At 37.0% G+C, this 19,701-nt stretch overlaps 2 protein-coding genes and 1 long non-coding RNA gene across 3 annotated transcripts in view; 1 reads left to right on the top strand and 2 right to left on the bottom strand.

The window, feature by feature from the left end:
• The window catches only part of LOC307169983, a 553,579-nt gene that overhangs the window by 248,797 nt on the left and 285,081 nt on the right, over window positions 1-19,701 (top strand). The gene's annotated exons all lie outside the window — the stretch shown is intronic.
• Window positions 1-19,701, bottom strand: part of LOC307169921 (uncharacterized protein) — a 181,525-nt gene that overhangs the window by 19,031 nt on the left and 142,793 nt on the right. The gene's annotated exons all lie outside the window — the stretch shown is intronic.
• LOC307170523 (CD48 antigen-like) lies at window positions 195-9,399 on the bottom strand (the record flags this gene model as incomplete). The annotated part of the gene is made up of 4 exons (XM_079891647.1): window positions 9,315-9,399; window positions 8,489-8,827; window positions 8,093-8,380; window positions 195-346 (listed from the first exon to the last, which is right to left on the bottom strand). The coding sequence occupies exons 1-4, from the start codon at window positions 9,361-9,363 to the stop codon at window positions 195-197; spliced, it is 828 nt and encodes a 275-aa protein (XP_079747773.1). The 5' UTR covers window positions 9,364-9,399.

The following is a 19,701-nucleotide window of genomic DNA, read 5'->3' as shown; positions in this document are numbered from 1 at the left end:
AAAAATTATGAAATGAAACATGTGCTGGTGTCGGAGTGCTTAAAGTGAGTTTTAAGTAATAAATGGAGAGCAAAGTTAATAAAAATGCCAATAAATAAACATCAATAGCACCAGATTAATATATAAAGCCATTAAAAAGAAATGAAGATTAATAAATGATTGAAATAGTTCAGAATGAGAAATGACATCATCATTTACTGTCCCAATGTGTGAATATATGCTTGATCTTGTTCAGCTCTTCTGGTTCTGATGTCATAAAGTAGAACAATCACAGTAGCCACGCCCACCAGAGCAGAGAGGACCAATCGGATCACAGTTTCAGTTGGACCACAACAGTGGACAGAGCCTGAGGAATAAAAACATCAAAGTGAGATCAGCTCAGTCAATAAACGTTAATATCACCACTGACTTCAACTAATATCATCAGTGCTGTGGTACCTGCACATGTGTGACAGAGGTGTTTTTATCCTGATATTTTTGTCTTCAAACTTTAAAATGATTCAACAATTCAATACGTTGATATAAAACACGCTTAAAAGACAGGACAAATGATCTCTACTCACCATAGACAGAAACACTGAATGTTTTTGATGTTATTTTCACTCCCCTTATCACTAGTCTATAAACTCCAGCATGTTCAGTTGTGGTGTTTGTGATGGTCAGAGATCCAGTTTGATCGTCCAGCTTCAGTCTGTCTCTGAATCTCCCATCAGAAACATCATCATATGTGGAGAAGATTTGATTCTCTTTGCTGATTTTAGCTATTGGAGAGTTTTCAGCTCCATATGTCCACAGTATGTCGTCGTCTTCATGTATTTCAGTGAGATCAGAGTTTAGAGTGACAGAATCTCCCTCCATCACTGACACTGACAGTTTTTCATTTGTCTTAGTTCCAAACACACCTGGAGAATGTAAAGAGGTTTTGATGGTTTATAAATCCTAAATCATCTGTAGTTTTTATTATTTTCATGTGGACTGAAGAATATTCACAACAGCAGCAGAAACACAAAATGAAAGGTGAGATATGACAGACAGACGTGTTTGTGTGTGTGTGTGTGTGACGCTTTTGATCTTTATTTGTTTTAAATGTATCTGCTGTACAGCAAAATCAAGTTTAAAAAGTTTACTTGTGCAAGATATTTCATAAGACACTTAGACGAGTATAAAACAAACACCCTTTGTATCACTACCTCTCATGCTCTCGGGGTCCCTGCACATTTTGACTAATGAGTTTTGTAGCTGTATTTATAAACTTGTATTTTTAGAAATGTATTTTTTAAAGGATAAAAATCGCCTGATATTTGAAAGCAAAGTTTTGGCTTTCTGAGCCTCCATGCAGATCATAAACTGTGATGTTTACATTCACTAGAGATTTCCATTACTTTCCATGACTAGATATCATTCCACAAAGTGATGATGTCACTGACCATTACATGGTAACTTGCATATTACGTACTGCTGTAATATGTCATGCTGCGCCGCGTTATCGACCAGGCAGAACAATTCTTCCATCGATCATATAATTTCTCAAATTGCTTATCTGATCTGTCTCAGCTGCTGCCTGAACCCAAACAAACAGATGAACTAGAGGAACTAACTAGCACTATGAGCACCATTCTCTCTAGAACATTGGATATTGTTGCACCCATTAGATTAAAAAAGGTCAGAGAGAAAAGTAAAGCACCATGGTACAACAATACTACGCATGTTCTAAAGAGAGAAACACGTAATTTAGATCGTAAATGGAAACAAACTAAATTAGAGGTCTTTAGAATCGCTTGGAAAGACAGTATGTCACGTTATAAAAAGGCCCTAAAAGCGGCCAGGGCTGAGCATCTCTGCAAACTAATAGAAAATAACCAAAATAATCCAAGGTTTTTATTTAACACCGTGGCTAGACTAACAAATAAACAGATGTCTCCTGAACAAAATATCCCGTTACAGTTTAGTAGTAATGATTTCATGAAGTTCTTCACTGAGAAAATAGAAAACATCAGAACCACAATTGTAAACGTTGCGTTAGCCTGCCATTAAAACAGTTTTACCAACTCCACAGTACACCAAAAGCAAATCAATTATAACGCCAGACTATCGATGTAAATGTCTGTTGAGAGAATACTGTTAGAATTCAAACTACGCTTGTTGTGTACTACCTTATTGTGCTATTTTGATTTAATACTGTGAATCTGCTTTGATACAATCTGTATTGTGAAAAGCGCTATACAAATATACTTGACTTGACTTGACTTTTAATATATATATATATATATATATATATATATATATATATATATATATATATATATATATATATATATATATTTACATTTGTAGACCTGGAAATTTCATTGTCTTCAACAGAGACCTGAATTCAAAGAATGATCTCACAATATTCATGATCCATTTGGTATCTATAGCCATCGTAAATAGCAGCTTTTTCACTAAACTAAACCAAAAGATAAATGTATAACTTACCGATCAGACGGCACCAGCACAAACAGAACAAAGCAAACACGTGAAACATTTTCTTCCGTTGTTCAGCTACTGATGAAACTATGTGCTCTAACACTCAGTCTGGTGTGAATCCTCCCACAACAGTTTGACCCTCCTAGTTTCACACACTGTATTTGCACATGATATAATGTAATAGATCATCTGGCCCATATCAAGACTTTAACTCTTCTTAATGGATTATTTATTTTTGTCATTTATAATACTCTTTGTAACTGTCTGACTGTTAAATGGCTAAAAGTAGAAGAATATTGTGTGAATTTTGTTAAAGCAACATTTCATGGTAAAATAGATCCTAACTCAAGTGATTTAAAAATTGTTGTGTTTATTTGCGTATTCATTCAATTCTCAGTGTAGAATAACGAAAATAAAAAGTTAAACCCGTCAGCCATCTCACAGTTTCAGTTTTACTGAAGTTCATCATCAGAGTCAAACTGAAACCTCTTGCCTTCTGATTCCTGTCATCAGACACTCTTCACACTGTTCAACATTATCTATTCACTGTTCAGTGTTGAATTATTAACTGTTTATTCCAGAATAATACAACACATGAATCTACAGTTTTTTTTTGTAGATATACATAGAAGTGTGTAAGGGAACACAGAACGATAAATTCTTATTTTGTTAATAAATAAAAAATGCATAAACTCAGCAGCAAAAACATGAATCAGCATCTTTGTAAAATGCTTCACAAAAGACACTATGTTACAGGTTACAACACATTTATTACAAGAAAATACAGAGAAAAACATTCACTTTTGTCAACAATAAGGACATTGAGTGCCTGTACAGGGCCGGCCCAGAATCTACTAGTGCCCTAAGCGAGATTTTAGATAAATGAATATGTATATTTCATATGAACTGCAATTTACTATGATATGGATATGCATAACAGGCATACATTTGAAGTAAATGGAAATCTTACAAATCTGTAAAAAAGAATCACATACATTAAACAACAAATAAACATAAAATTGCAATAAACTATCCTCTTTCCTTTCATCCCCATTTTTTAGCAAAACTGGAAAATGACACACAGTAGGCTACGTAAACATAAATTACTGCAATTCATGACAGTCCTAGTCATGGTTTCTTATAAAAGAAGACACTTAGGAGTTTTTTGGTCAAGTTAAAAAAAAAATAGATATAGTAACTAATCATGCATAATTAACACGTTATGGTAATGTATTATAATTGCGTCATGATGCAAAGTGTTTATTAGTCCAACATAACATGCTGTCAACTATTAGTTTCTTTTTTCACGTTCTTATAAACTGTTATCGTAAACATTGTAATCCAAAATACTAAAAGTTCATGCTTCATTTAAAATCTCTAAAAGGCCGTCACTCACTCTCAGTTCATCGCAATCTCACAAATCTTCATTACAATCCTCAAAGCTGTCTAACACTGCACAATGAATCTCTTATTTATATCATGTTTGCACTTTGTTATAATGAGTGAATTGGTGAGCGTGAAGAACTCGGCACTGAACAAAACTCCAGCGTTTTGAGTGGATTCTGACTAACTTACACCCCTGAGTGGTTTTCCCAATACTGGGAGATAAAATGATCCTGCACTGTTCCTGTCTGGATCCTTTAGCAGCTGTAATAATCCCTCCACCATTACATACTGGAAATCCTCAAGCACTTTTGGTTTTACTGCTGCTAATGTCATGTAGTGTCTCAGTCAGAACAAGGGACGTCCCATCAGCAACACCCGTCACCAGAGGCTCGGCCCAATTACTGGACGCCTAGTCAGGGACAGCCATCTGAGGAGTCTTAGTTTGATTAAGAGACGTCCTTTTAGCAGCATCTGTCTGAGGATTCTCAGGCTGATCTCAGTGACATCCATCGTTGAATTCTTCTGGGATTCATTGAGTTCTTGTCCCATAACCTGAAATGAAGAAACTAAATGAACAGAAAGTAAAACAAATGTTCAGGACTGATTCAGTTACACAAACACAGAAAAGTGTTTTTTTCTCTGATGTTTGTTGAATGTAAAGACCCCCGTTCTTCATTCTGAAGTAAATCAGAACAAGAGCAGCGCTCTCTTAATTACATTATTAGAATTGGTGTTTCTATGTGATGATTTCTCAATGAAACCACACATACATTCACACAGAAAACACGAACAGATACACAGTGTTGGGAAGGTTACTTTGGAAATGTAATAGTTTACAGATTACAAGTTGCCCTATTTAAAATGTAATAAGTAGTGTAACTATTTCAATCACTTTATTAAAGTGTTATGTAACAGATTACATTTGATTACTTTTTAGCTTATGTGAGTGAATGTGTTTGTGTCGCCGCCATCACACACTCAAAAAAATGATTTTAGCTCTTTGTTCAATTTCATTAATTAAAATGAGCATATACAACACAACCCTTCATAGAAATGATTCCAGCTTAATTTCATTAAATGTAATCAATGTAATTTAAAAAAAATTGGTTTACCAAATTTTTTTTAATTGAGTCAACATAAATATTTTTCGTTCGTCTTAACTGGATGTCACTCAAAAAAAGAATATTGGCCTCTTGTTAAATAAATTAATTACAATAAGCAGAAGTAACATGATTGTTTAATATTGTCTCAACTTAATTTAATTGTGTTCAATCAACCTAATTCATTTGTCTGAAAACTACATGAATCATTGTTGTTGAAATCTAACTGGGCAGTGGATCTGTAGTTCCCAGCATGCTTTGCAGGGGACTGCATTAAGAGGGTCAATTTAGGGAAAAGTGTTATTTTATGTGTTTTTCAGTAAATGGAAAGTGGTTGTTAGTTAATATTAGTGTTTAATGTTCAGTTATGTTAGAAACTTAGAGGACTTTCTGTAATGTTTTAGAATTTTGTGGTTACCATTATGCAGAAGAGTGGCGACTGTGTTTAGGCTGTGGGCTCAGTATTATTCTATATGTACAATAAGCCTCGTGTTCAGGCTGTGGGCACTCAGTGTACACTGTGTAAACCTCGCTCACAGACGTGCACAAGTAATAATTCAGTTGAACACTAGTAGTGTCTATCATTAGAAGTGACTGTAAAGTCAAATCAACTAAAATCATAATGTTGGTTATTTAAAGGAGTCATAATGTAGAAATTTCACTTTTCCACGAGAATCAATGTATGTTATGATTGCATAATGATTGTACACTGGCCGGGAAGCCGATATTTAAAAGTGAAGCGTTTGTTTACCTCAGGGTTTGTAAAATAGGCCACGTGCACGTGCACGAAAAAACGAGATTTTGATTTCTTCCCCTTCTTGACGTCAAGACGGGGGAGGATATACCAAATATGGACACCGCAAACCTATGCCGCGGGAAGCCCGCCCCTCTCCCCCTCAGATTCAGTTTAGTCGACTCGAGAAAGATGGAGAAACCGAGGGTAGCCTACACCTGAGATGCTCTGTGGGATACTGCCACAAACAACATGCAAATGTGTTTTATTTACCAAAAACGGACGAAACTATCAGGGAACAGTGGAGGAAATTCATTTTTAATGACGCTGTCCCAACAACTCTTTCAAGTGGCGTATCGTTAGGTGTGTGTGCTAAACATTTTACACCGGAATCATTTACAAATTTGGGGCAAAATCAGGCGAACTTGGCCTCGAAGCTCCGTTTGGGAAAAGGTGCCATCCCAACCATCAGGGACTTGCCAGAAATTGAAAAGGTAAGACTGTGTTTGTATTGCTCTACTGTGGTTAACAAATAGCAGCTAACTGCTAATGCGGCTATTGTATGTAACGTTACCTGCGAGATAAACACGGGGAATGGACTCTACGAATGCTATAGCCACATCTTTCCACTTTGTTTTACACTAGCAGCTACAGTAGTGACGGTACAGGAGTCCATGCTCAGTGGCTAAAACTGTTTAAATGCAAGTATAACATCACGTTGCATGTCTAAAGAAGAAAAATATTGAATGTCTAAATAACCACAACGTGAAACAAGGCAAAAACACCACATGATAGTAAAAATCTCAAAACCACTGTAAGCTAAAAAAAAAAAAAAAAAAAAAAACTACATCTCCGTTAATGTAATCTACATTAAATAAAAGGTAAATTTATGTGGGAGAAAATAGCAACACACGTTTTTGCTCATTACTGATGTTAATGTGTCTCAGTCAAAATGATTGTCTTTACCATTCAGAGACATCTTGATGTAGAACGTCCTTCCATCGTTCCATCTTCACTTTCCAGCTCTGGTTCAGAGTCCGGCTCAAACATGTACGGTTGAATCCCATATGTCGCGGCCGGGTTCATTCATTGACACTTTGCGCCATGTCAGTTTGTAATGATATGCTAAAGAGTTACCTGCGGTGTCAACCCCCCTCCTTCCTGCAACCAATCAACGCGCCCCTCATTTGCATTATTATAATGACCGTCCACGACAGCCAAAACATCGCATCAGATCTCGCGAGACAATAATGCCTTTAGAAATAAGGGTCTGAGGGGCTCTGTGTTGATTTTTTTTTCCACTTTTCTTTTTTAGAAGTGCCTGAAAGACTATAATAGAGCATTGGGTACCAAAGTTAAAACAACATTATGACTCCTTTAAGGTAGGACAAAAACTAAATGTAGTTAACCTGACAAAACTTTATCTAGCAGGAATGACTAAATTAATTTAAATTCATACAACAAGATTACAACAAATTATTTCAAACTAATTCGATTTTGTTGGAAAAATGTAATTCAATTTCGTGGAAAACCTTTCCTTAATTTAATTAAGTTTGTTCAACAGATTATTTTTTTGAGTGCAGGTCGGTTCCTAATTCCTTTTCTAATTGTTAAGGAATTTTGAAATTAATTATAACTAACATTTTTTCTTGCAGTATACCATTTATATACTTTCGAACTCTAAGTCCTTAACACTTGGGCCAGAGTTAGTGTGTCTGAATACAACAAAAGTGGAAACGGAACTAGACAGTCTAGTTTTGTTATATCTAACCTCATGAGCTTAACAACAAGCGGAAGTATCAAGGAATCCTAACTTACTTTTACCTAATAACAGAGAGTTATACATGTGAAGAACAAATCATATTGGAGAAAAATTGAAATGAAACGTGTGCTGTGGTGTCGGAGTGCTTAAAGTGATTTTTAAGTAATAAATGGAAAGCAAAGTTACCCCCCCCCCCATGTCTTTTTCTTGCTGATCTGAAAAATAACATCATGAAATTTACAGGAGACTCTTGTACCTCAGAGTGGGAACATTTTATTGATAAAGATGCCAATGAACAAACATCAATAACACCAGATTCATATATAAAGCCATTCAAAATAAATGAAGATTAATATATGATTGAAATAGTTTGAAGAAATTTTTAAGATAGAATGAGAAAATGACATCATCATTTACTGTCCCAATGTGTGAATATGTGCTTGATCTTGTTCAGCTCTTCTGGATCTGATGTCATAAAATAGAACAATCACAGTAGCCACGCCCACCAGAGCAGAGAGGACCAATCGGATCACAGCTTCAGTAGAACCACAACAGTGGACAGAGCCTGAGGAATAAAAACATCAAACTGAAATCAGCTCAGTCAATAAATGCTAATATCAGCGCTGACATTAGTTGATGTGGTACCTGCACATGTGTGACAGAGTGTGTTGATGTCCAGATGTGTGGTCTGGTTGCTGATGGGATTGTTCAGCACACAGCTGTAGGTGTTTTTATCCTGATATTCCACCTCCAGAGGTAGAGAGAGACTGATGCTGAGATCACACACACTGATGCTGGACAATACACTGATTCCTGCGTACCAGGAGAGAGTCGCATTGCTCACATTCAACACTGAACACACCAGTGAACAATTTGATGATGATGAAGAGCAATTTGAAGAGTCTCTGCTGATGACAGGAACAGGCAGACGAGCTGGAAAACATGAGAGGATAAAGAGAAATATGGACATGTTTAAACATTTGGTACTGAAGAAGTTAATTTAATAAGAATAATTGAAAGAGACAGGACAAATTATCTCACCATAGACAGAAACATTGAATGTTTTTGATGTCAGTTTCGCTCCATTTAACTCTAGTTGATAAACTCCAGCATGTTCAGTTCTGGTGTTTGTGACGGTCAGAGATCCAGTTTGATCGTCCAGCTTCAGTCTGTCTCTGAATCTCCCATCAGAAACATCATCAAATGTGGAGGAGATTCGGTTCTCTTTGCTGATTTTAGCTATCAGAGAGTTTTCAGGTCCAAATTTCCACAGTATGTCGTCGTCTTCGTGTATTTTAGTAACATCAGTGTTTAGAGTGACAGAGTCTCCCTCCATCACTGACACTGACTGTATTTCATTTGTTTCGGCAGCAAACACTCCTGATGAACATGAACAGGTTTTCAGATTAATGCTCATGTTAGTTTAGAAAGCCTGAGATCAGTTTGTAACCTTTAACAGCAGCAGAGACTACAAACTAAATGAATAGTCTGAACAGGCATACATGAATGAATCAGTAATTTCATCTTTAATGTGTTTCAAAACATTTAGCTGTAGAACAAAATAAAAATATGTTAAATTAATGATAGCTTGAAAGTAGTAGTAGTGACGGTAGTATATTAAATGTATTATTTTTGAATTCTCATTACATTTGTAGTTGTTTATGATTACAGCAGAATAATAAAAACTTATTTGATTTTTTTTTTTTTTCTCTCGAGGAAAATTTGCATTTGTAATCATTGAAATCAAGATTTCTAAAACAACAAGAGAGATTTGATTGTAGTGGATGAAAATAATTGAATTTGAACCACCATAGGAGTTTATTACTCTGAGATGTAAATAAACATCACAAATATGTTTATAACTTACCGATCAGACGGCAGAAGCACAAACAGAACAAAACAAACATGTGAAACATTTGCAGCTGTTCAGTGAAACGCCTGATCTAATAAGACTATCAATGAACGCACAACAGATCTTAACAAACACAAGCTTGTGAATCCTCCCCCGACAGAGTCTGACTCTCCTAATGCACACACACACACACACACACACACACACACACACACACACACACACACACACACACACACACACACACACACACACATGCATGTTACATATACATATGTCATATAAAAACTAAATTTCATTGTAAAATAGAAAGTGATTTAAAATTGCTATGTATATTTATTCAGTTCTCAATTATAGTGTGTGGGAAAAAGTATAAGTTAAAACAATGTATGATTTCACACCAGTTTTACAGAAGTTCATCGTATGAGGCAAACTGAAACCTGAGGGTTTTTTTTTTTTTTTTTTTTGGACAGATATCTTATATGTCAGAGTGGCTATACAGTGAATGTGTGTTTGTGTTAGTTTGTATGTGAAGAGTTTCTTCTTGTCCTGCTTCTATATGAGCAGCTTTTAACTTTTTCAATCTACAGAAACATGATGAGAAACTGTCGAGGCACAAAGGCAATAGAAAAAAATGATCTTATTTAACACTGCCATTCAAGTTTAGTCTGTATTATTATAAAAATGTTTTATATATATTGGTATTTTTTATATTTGATTATATTTACACTTTCACTTCTTGGGGTTCATCAACATCCCTTTCTTCCTCCTCCTTCCTTTCCTCCAGCTCTACCTCTGCAACATTGGGCTCATTGGCTCTGTGGTTGTGAATCCTCCCTTGGATCCCATTTGTCTGTCCTGCCCTTACCAGGGCAGTGCAAGGTTGCATCAGGCTACCACCACCACACTTCGTCTTTCCCATGTGGATGTGAAGTCTCCTCAAAGTTGTTGTTTTTTCACTTCCTTGGTGTGCAAGGTTAAAGGTTGTACTCAGTTTCTACTGGGATGCTTTTTTACAAGTGAAATCAGGATGTAGCTCGTATGATGTTTGATGTTTGAATCATTTGTAGAGCCCAAGCTGAAATAAGTATAGTGTTATAGTGTATTCCAACACCCAATATAGTGTTGGTATCACATTATGCACCAGCATAATCCTCCTACACTGTAAAAATTTAATAGTTGGATCAACTTAAAAAAATGACTTAAATTGGTAACACCTAAAGAAATTAAGTTTTCTCAACTTAAATGATCACGTTTTTCACAACATTTCTTTGTCTTCAGAGACTGTTTTGTTTATGTGTGTGCTACATTCTCTATCTGTCCACTTTGTTAGAAGTTCCAGCTGTCAGTGTGCAGACATTTTAGATCTCAGTGGTCTAAACCGTTCTCTCAGAACATTCAAGTTCAAGATACAACACAAAGATTGGTTTGTCACAACCGATCTCAAGGACCCATATTTTCATATACAGGTCCTTCTAAAAAAATTAGTATATTGTGACAAAGTTCATTATTTTCCATAATGTAATGATAAAAATGTAACTTTCATATATTTTAGATTCATTGCACACCAACTAAAATATTTCAGGTCTTTTATTGTTTTAATACGGATGATTTTGTCATACAGCTCATGAAAACCCCAAATTTTGCTAACACTGCACAATGAATCTCTTATTTATATCATGTTTGCACTTTGTTATAATGAGTAGATTTGCGAGCGTGAAGAACTCGGCACTGAACAATAACTCCAGTGTTTAAGCAGATTCTGACTAACTTACACCACTGAGTGGTTTTCCCAATACTGGGAGATAAAATAATCCTGCAGCATTCCTCAGTTGGCATTCTCATTCCCATAGCGCTGTCACAGCAGCATTGAGAGTAGCTTTTGTTAAGGGACGTCACAGGTTATTTGATTGTAACCCTGTTCCCTGATAAGTGGGAACGAGATACTAGTCTGCATTGGCGCACTGGGGGCGTGTTCAGGACGTTTCTTCAGACAAAGTGACTTGAAAATGCACCTGTTTCACGTTCATTTATGCTTTCACGAGCGTGCATTCCAATGACGGCATCGTCAGAGGTTATTTAAAGCCATGTTCATGTTGTGTTTGCTACACATACTTCACAACCGGTCAAGCAAATATGTTTTCCAATCGCTGTCAGGGCAGCATCCTGTTCCCGCTTTTTCAAGTTAAGTAACCCGAGATGTTTCCTGTTGAGCTCACAGTACTGTGATGCAGTTTTAGCTGCTGTTCTTCATACACACCAGATGGAGGCATCTATCGGTTAAATCAATATCATCTGTCATCTGTTTAATTCAGTCCTTATCAACATGAACCCAGTGTCTTGCCAATTATAATTTTAATAGCTTGATAGTTTGATGTAACCATATTCATAATAATAAATGATAAATTATCTTTATTTACAGAAGTAGCAGCCATAATCTTAGGGTTGCAATGGGTAGAGGTAAGGCCAACTGAAACAATAAGAGATGATTTATTTAAATAAATATTCATGATAATGCTACAAATAGCAAGAATTTGAATTAATGTACAGTTTAGTTGGGTTCCAGCTCATATTGTTGTGGAGGGAAATGATTAAACAGATTTGATTGCGACAAATTCACTGAAATTAAAGGCTGAGGAAATAATGAATGTTCCCTTTGGTAGGTGAGGTTAAATCATCAATGAAAAACTTTTAAAGGAAAGTGCAGAAGAGAAGAAGTGATTTTATCAAGATAAAGACTTGGACATACTGGACTAAAATCAACCCCATTTATAATGGATAAAATATATTAAAATTAGGGCTGCACGATTTGGGGAAAATGTCATATTGCGATTATTGAGGTCAATATTGCGATTACGATTGTGATATGCGATATAATAAACAAATGGTTTCATGAGTCAACTTGCTTGGTTCTCAAGGAAAATAAATGCACACACAGATTAGTGATAATCAGCCTAAAGAAAAAAGTTCTTTAGTCAAGAGCAGTGAGTGTTTTTCTCTGTTCCCTTTGTTCTTTGATTAACTTTAGCGACAGATTATTTTTTTATTGCATTTTAACAAGAACAAAACATAATTTACATACAAGAGTACATATAACCATACATGTCAGGGGTAAAGAAAAATAATAATAATAAAAAAAAAAATAGAAAAATAAAAAAATTAATAACTTTAGCGACATTTGTGGCTACTGTACTGTCCCTTTAAGACCAGCCGCTGTCAGAGACGCGATCTCACACGCGCCTCATTCTTTCACGAGTCATCACACCTCTTCATGTTCATCATAAGACTACTCTTATGTTATGAAGACACTCGACAAAAAGACATTTGGGCATAATGGGGTGTGTTATTGTTCGTTCAAGCTCGAAAGAGAACTGTATTCTGTCATGCTGTTTTGTGCGCACGCACGAAATTAGCGCGAGTCTTCCTGTCTGTCACAGTCAGGACATTCACAGGCAGCGCGTTCATTTTGGCATACATGTGTGTTGAACGTTCTACTGCGAAAGAGAACTTGATACTGGCGCGCGTCTATCTGTGTGTGTGTGTGTGTGTGTGTGTGTGTGTGTGTGTGTGTGTGTGTGTGTGTGTGTGCGTGTGTGTGTGTGTGTGTGTTAGGAGGACATTCACAGGCAGCTCGTCCTCTTATGTCTTATCGCGCATGAATGGTTTTAAAGCATTTGCATTAATAAGTGCGTTAAAAGCGCTAATTTGTTTATTTAATATAAAATCGCAGCATTTTGCGTCATATAATCGCGTAAGCTTGACATCGCGATTTCGATTGCGATACGATTAATCGTGCAGCACTAATTAAAATCAACACACACACATTTTTACAGTGCTTTTCACAATATACCTGGGTCATTGTCGAATAAGGTTTTTAAAAGTGTAAAAAAATAGAATGGAGATATAACTATATTTGAAACCATTTTTTAGTTTACTTAGTTTTTTTAGTTTAAGATTTTGTGGTTTGTACAATCAATTAACACTGTTTTTTGTCATTTTTTACAAGATGGAAAAAATTTCACCAAAAAAGTCATTCGGTTTAACCACTGATTTGAAAGTTAAAAACTGATTTGACATTGATGTTGAGTAGTATATAGTGTGTACCACAGAAGAAATATACAAATTATCACTGATCTCATAAATGTAATCATTTTTTGGACTACTCTAAACACTCCAGCATATTCAAGTAAAACATTGCACAGGGAAAGGAGAAAAGGGGAAATGTAAAAAAAAAAAAAGAGCCTTATCTGCTATATATTTGTATTATTGTAGTTCCTTTAGTTATTAAAACAATATTATTCCATTTAACCCTTGGGCTGCAATATATATTTGACACTGTTGAGTGCGTTAGGGGACAAAAATGTCCACTCTAAACACTGCCATAAAACTAATATATATTATTATTTTTTTCCACTTTGACTGAGTTCAATATGTTAACCAGCATCAGTCCTCATCATACATACCACATATTTATTCAATTTCAGGATTTTAACCCTTTAAATTCCAGTTTTGGTGACGGTACCCTCAATTTTTATAAGAGGAAAAAACACAAAAATGTAATTATTTTCCATATAGTAAATGCAAATTGAAAACTTTGGCTTTGGATTATCACAGTCTTGAATATGTAAAAGATTAGCAGCAAAAAAAATTTTGGTGCATTTTTATTTTTTGTGCTACATCAAATTAAAATAAAAAAAACTCCATTCAGCGCATTAAGGGACAAAAATGTCCACTCTAAACACTGCCATAAAACTAATATATATTATAATTTTTTTCCACTTTGACTGAGTTCAATATGTTAACCAGCATCAGTCCTCATCATACATACCACATATTTATTCAATTTCAGGATTTTAACCCTTTAAATTCCAGTTTTGGTGACGGTACCCTCAATTTTTATAAGAGGAAAAAACACAAAAATGTAATTATTTTCCATATAGTAAATGCAAATTGAAAACTTTGGCTTTGGATTATCACAGTCTTGAATATGTAAAAGATTAGCAGCAAAAAAATTTTTGGTGCATTTTTATTTTTTGTGCTACATCAAATTAAAATAAAAAAACCCCATTCAGCGCATTAAGGGACAAAAATGTCCACTCTAAACACTGCCATAAAACTAATATATATTATTATTTTTTTCCACTTTGACTGAGTTCAATATGTTAACCAGCATCAGTCATCATCATACATACCACATATTTATTCAATTTCAGGATTTTAACCCTTTAAATTCCAGTTTGGGTGACGGTACCCTCAATTTTGAAAAAAACTCAATCTAAAATCTAATATCAAAAAAATCAAACCGAAAGAAAACAATGCCGTGAGAAGCGCTTTCTCTCTCTCGTGCGCACGCGCGCGCGCTCACACACACACACACACACACACATACCTACTTAACCACAATGTGAGGACGTATGACTGGGAACCCTACCTTTAGGGACACCCCTTTCTGAAGGGTCTAGAGACAAAAGAAAGATATGACTGCACTTCTGGAGAAGCTGTCATCACAATTATCACTTGATTTTATCAATAAAAGCCTTCCTTAAAGACCTGACATTTTGCCTTCACTTTAGGGACAGTATTTTTTATGTCCATTTTGGGGACATTAAACACAAACTCTGATGAAGTCATACTTTGAGGACCATGGTGATACACAAACTCTGATGAAGTCATACTTTGAGGACCATGGTGATACACATACTCTGGTTAAGGTATACTTTCAGGACATTGTTGAGATGTTATATATTATTTATCCTAAGAAGACAGAAGTAGAATATTACCATTCAAAGTTCCAATACTGGACAGTGAAATCAAGCTAGTGCAGAGATACAGGTGTGAGAGAGTAAACTGGGTTTCTTCTTTTCTGCAAGATCACTGTAAATGGGTAGCCTACATTTTTTTGTCTGATTTGTAGCTTGAGATCAAGTGCTTTTGGCTGCTCAGTTGGGGAATGACAATTAACATTCAGAAATATTATTGATTTGACTGATTGACTATCAGAAGCAAAAGATGAACAGAATTGAGCTGAATAATAACACTATTGTCTTTAATTTCAACTGTAAAACAGCTCTACATTATTCATTTCATAATTGTTGACATTTGCAAGTTATTTTATGTCTGTGAAGCTCCTTTGACACCATCTGTATTGTATCATGCGCTATAGAAATAAAACTGACTTCACTTCATAGCAGAGAACCTTTCACTGACCACCGGCTGCATCCCTCTAGTTAATTTAGCATCGACTGTAAACTAATTATTATCACAAAAACATCTTAAGGAGTTTTCCTCATCAGAGTCATCTTTGGCTACACACTGGTGTTAAGACATTAGGCATGTTCTTCTGTAAAGTGTAGTAATTGTCAAAAAAACTCTATACAAATAAAAATAGTGATACACACTCTCCGATTAAATGACTCTTTGGGGACTCGAGTGACACACACACTCCGATTAAATGACCCTTCGGGGACTCTAGTGACACACACACTCCGATTAAATGACCCTTCGGGGACTCGAGTGACACACACACTCCGATTAAATGACCCTTTGGGGACTCGAGTGACACACACACTCCGATTAAATGACCCTTTGGGGACTCTAGTGACACACACACTCCGAATAAATGACCCTTCGGGGACTCGAGTGACACACACACTCCGATTAAATGACCCTTCGGGGACTCTAGTGACACACACACTCCGATTAAATGACCCTTCGGGGACTCGAGTGACACACACACTCCGATTAAATGACCCTTTGGGGACTCGAGTGACACACACACTCCGATTAAATGACCCTTTGGGGACTCTAGTGACACACACACTCCGATTAAATGACCCTTTGGGGACTCTAGTGACACACACACTCCGATTAAATGACTCTTTGGGGACTCTAGTGACACACACACAAATGACCCTTTGGGGACTCTAGTGACACACACACACACTCATATTAAACGACTCTTTGGGGACTTGAGTGACACACACACTCTGATTAAATGACTCTTTGGGGACTCGAGTGACACACACACTCTGATTAAAATGACTCTTTGGGGACTCAAGTGACACACACACTCCGATTAAATGACTCTTTGGGGACTCTAGTGACACACACACTCAGATTAAATGACTCTTTGGGGACTTGAGTGACACACACACTCAGATTAAATGACTCTTTGGGGACTTGAGTGACACACACACTCCGATTAAATGACTCTTTGAGGACTCGAGTGATACACACTCCGATTAAATGACTCTTTAATATTAACAGACTTGAACACATTGTGTTGAAATTACACATTGCGGTTAATGACAGAAATTCAAAAAGATTAAAAAGAAAAAGAAAAGAACAAAAAAGAAAAAACAATTCACTTGGAGGTGGGAATGATTCTGAGTGCCCAACTATCCTCCATACTTCATCCATCCACCCTTCTTCAAAATCTCTCTACTTCCTCCTTTACATTCACTCATCCTTTCCATCCTCTTTACCTTGATTCCTCCCTCTTTACATTTACTCCCTCTTTTCACCCTTTACATTAGCTGTGTTGGACATGGGCTGTGGCTGGATGTAACTGATCGGTGAGAGTTGCAGTGTGCAGCCGAAAACAGAAACAGCCGAAAACGCGAGTCTGACACTTTCTGCAACCTGTAGTGACGCTCACGCTGTGTTTGCATACTTTACCACAGCTGAAGTGAAATAAATGCATTATTTGCCAAATACACAGATATTTCAGAGACATTTTCATGCAATACATGTACTGCTTAATACAGTGTCTGTTTGTACAAGAATAAAGTTCAACATAAGCCTAAATACCGATGAAGTGGGGTCTACATTGTATCAGTTGTATTTGGATAAACATGACAATTATAACAGCGTTATAAAAAACTGATTTGTGCATTAGTGGAGCTAAAGGTGTGAGAATTAACATGTAATTGTTGTGTTGCAGTGGATTCGGCCAATCGTGGATCGGTTGTGTCGTCATCAGAGCTCGTGAGTCGCTCTGGAGAAGCTGCGCTGGCTGAGTCCTCCTGCTCTCCATTCGCTCTCGCCGTGCTCTGATACCATACGTCACAGTCACAGGGCTTCGCTGTCTGAAGTCGGACACAAGTTCTAACTGGCAAGAACTGCTCAAGTCAGCCGCCGATCGGTCTGCGCAGCGCTGCATGAAGTCCAACAAGCCTAATGTAAAGGGGACGAAAAGAGGGAGGAGAGAATGTGACGAGATGAAAAGAGGGAGGAGAGAATGTAAAGAGATGAAAAGAGGGAGGAGAGAATGTAAAGGGGATGAAAAGAGGGAGGAGAGAATGTAAAGGGGATGAAAAGAGGGAGGAGAGAATGTGAAGAGATGAAAAGAGGGAGGAGAGAATGTAAAGAGGGATGAAAAGAGGGAGAAGAGAATGTAAAGAGATGAAAAGAGGGAGGAGAGAATGTAAAGAGATGAAAAGAGGGAGGAGAGAATGTAAAGGGGATGAAAAGAGGGAGGAGAGAATGTGAAGAGATGAAAAGAGGGAGGAGAGAATGTAAAGAGGGATGAAAAGAGGGAGAAGAGAATGTAAAGAGATGAAAAGAGGGAGGAGAGAATGTAAAGAGATGAAAAGAGGGAGGAGAGAATGTAAAGGGGATGAAAAGAGGGAGGAGAGAATGTGAAGAGATGAAAAGAGGGAGGAGAGAATGTAAAGAGGGATGAAAAGAGGGAGGAGAGAATGTAAAGAGATGAAAAGAGGGAGGAGAGAATGTAAAGAGATGAAAAGAGGGAGGAGAGAATGTAAAGAGATGAAAAGAGGGAGGAGGGAATGTAAAGGGGATGAAAAGAGGGAGGAGAGAATGTAAAGGGATGAAAAGAGGGAGGAGAGTATGGAAGGAGATGAAAAGAGGGAGGAGAGAATGTGAAGAGATGAAAAGAGGGAGGAGAGAATGTAAAGAGATGAAAAGAGGGAGAGAATGTAAAGAGATGAAAAGAGGGAGGAGAGTATGTAAAGAGATGAAAAGAGGGAGGAGAGAATGTAAAGAGATGAAAAGAGGGAGAGAATGTGAAGAGATGAAAAGAGGGAGGAGAGAATGTGAAGAGATGAAAAGAGGGAGAGAATGTAAAGAGATGAAAAGAGGGAGGAGAGAATGTAAAGAGATGAAAAGAGGGACGAGGGAATGTAAAGGGGATGAAAAGAGGGAGGAGAGAATGTAAAGGGATGAAAAGAGGGAGGAGAGTATGGAAGGAGATGAAAAGAGGGAGGAGAGAATGTGAAGAGATGAAAAGAGGGAGGAGAGTATGTAAAGAGATGAAAAGAGGGAGGAGAGAATGTAAAGAGATGAAAAGAGGGAGAGAATGTGAAGAGATGAAAAGAGGGAGGAGAGAATGAAGAGATGAAAAGAGGGAGAGAATGTAAAGAGATGAAAAGAGGGAGGAGAGAATGTAAAGAGATGAAAAGAGGGAGAGAATGTAAAGAGATGAAAAGAGGGAGAAAATGTAAAGAGATGAAAAGAGGGAGGAGAGAATGTGAAGAGATGAAAAGAGGGAGGAGAGAATGTAAAGAGATGAAAAGAGGGAGGAGAGAATGTAAAGAGATGAAAAGAGGGAGGAGAGAATGTGAAGAGATGAAAAGAGGGAGGAGAGAATGTAAAGAGGGATGAAAACAGGGAGGAGAGAATGTAAAGAGATGAAAAGAGGGAGGAGAGAATGTAAAGAGGGATGAAAAGAGGGAGGAGAGAATGTAAAGAGATGAAAAGAGGGAGGAGAGAATGTAAAGAGGGATGAAAAGAGGGAGGAGAGAATGTAAAGAGATGAAAAGAGGGAGGAGAGAATGTAAAGAGATGAAAAGAGGGAGGAGAGAATGTAAAGAGATGAAAAGAGGGAGGAGGGAATGTAAAGGGGATGAAAAGAGGGAGGAGAGAATGTAAAGGGATGAAAAGAGGGAGGAGAGAATGTAAAGAGATGAAAAGAGGGAGGAGAGAATGTAAAGAGATGAAAAGAGGGAGGAGAGAATGTAAAGAGATGAAAAGAGGGAGGAGAGAATGTAAAGAGATGAAAAGAGGGAGGAGGGAATGTAAAGGGGATGAAAAGAGGGAGGAGAGAATGTAAAGGGATGAAAAGAGGGAGGAGAGTATGGAAGGAGATGAAAAGAGGGAGGAGAGAATGTGAAGAGATGAAAAGAGGGAGGAGAGAATGTAAAGAGATGAAAAGAGGGAGAGAATGTAAAGAGATGAAAAGAGGGAGGAGAGTATGTAAAGAGATGAAAAGAGGGAGGAGAGAATGTAAAGAGATGAAAAGAGGGAGAGAATGTGAAGAGATGAAAAGAGGGAGGAGAGAATGTGAAGAGATGAAAAGAGGGAGAGAATGTAAAGAGATGAAAAGAGGGAGGAGAGAATGTAAAGAGATGAAAAGAGGGAGGAGGGAATGTAAAGGGGATGA

This window comes from Squalius cephalus (genome assembly GCF_949319135.1).
Source record: "Squalius cephalus genome assembly, chromosome: 13".
In the NCBI taxonomy this organism is placed as follows: Eukaryota; Metazoa; Chordata; class Actinopteri; order Cypriniformes; family Leuciscidae; genus Squalius; species Squalius cephalus.
The sequence above is the reverse complement of the archived record's forward strand: the minus strand, read 5'-3'. Positions and strand labels throughout refer to the sequence as shown.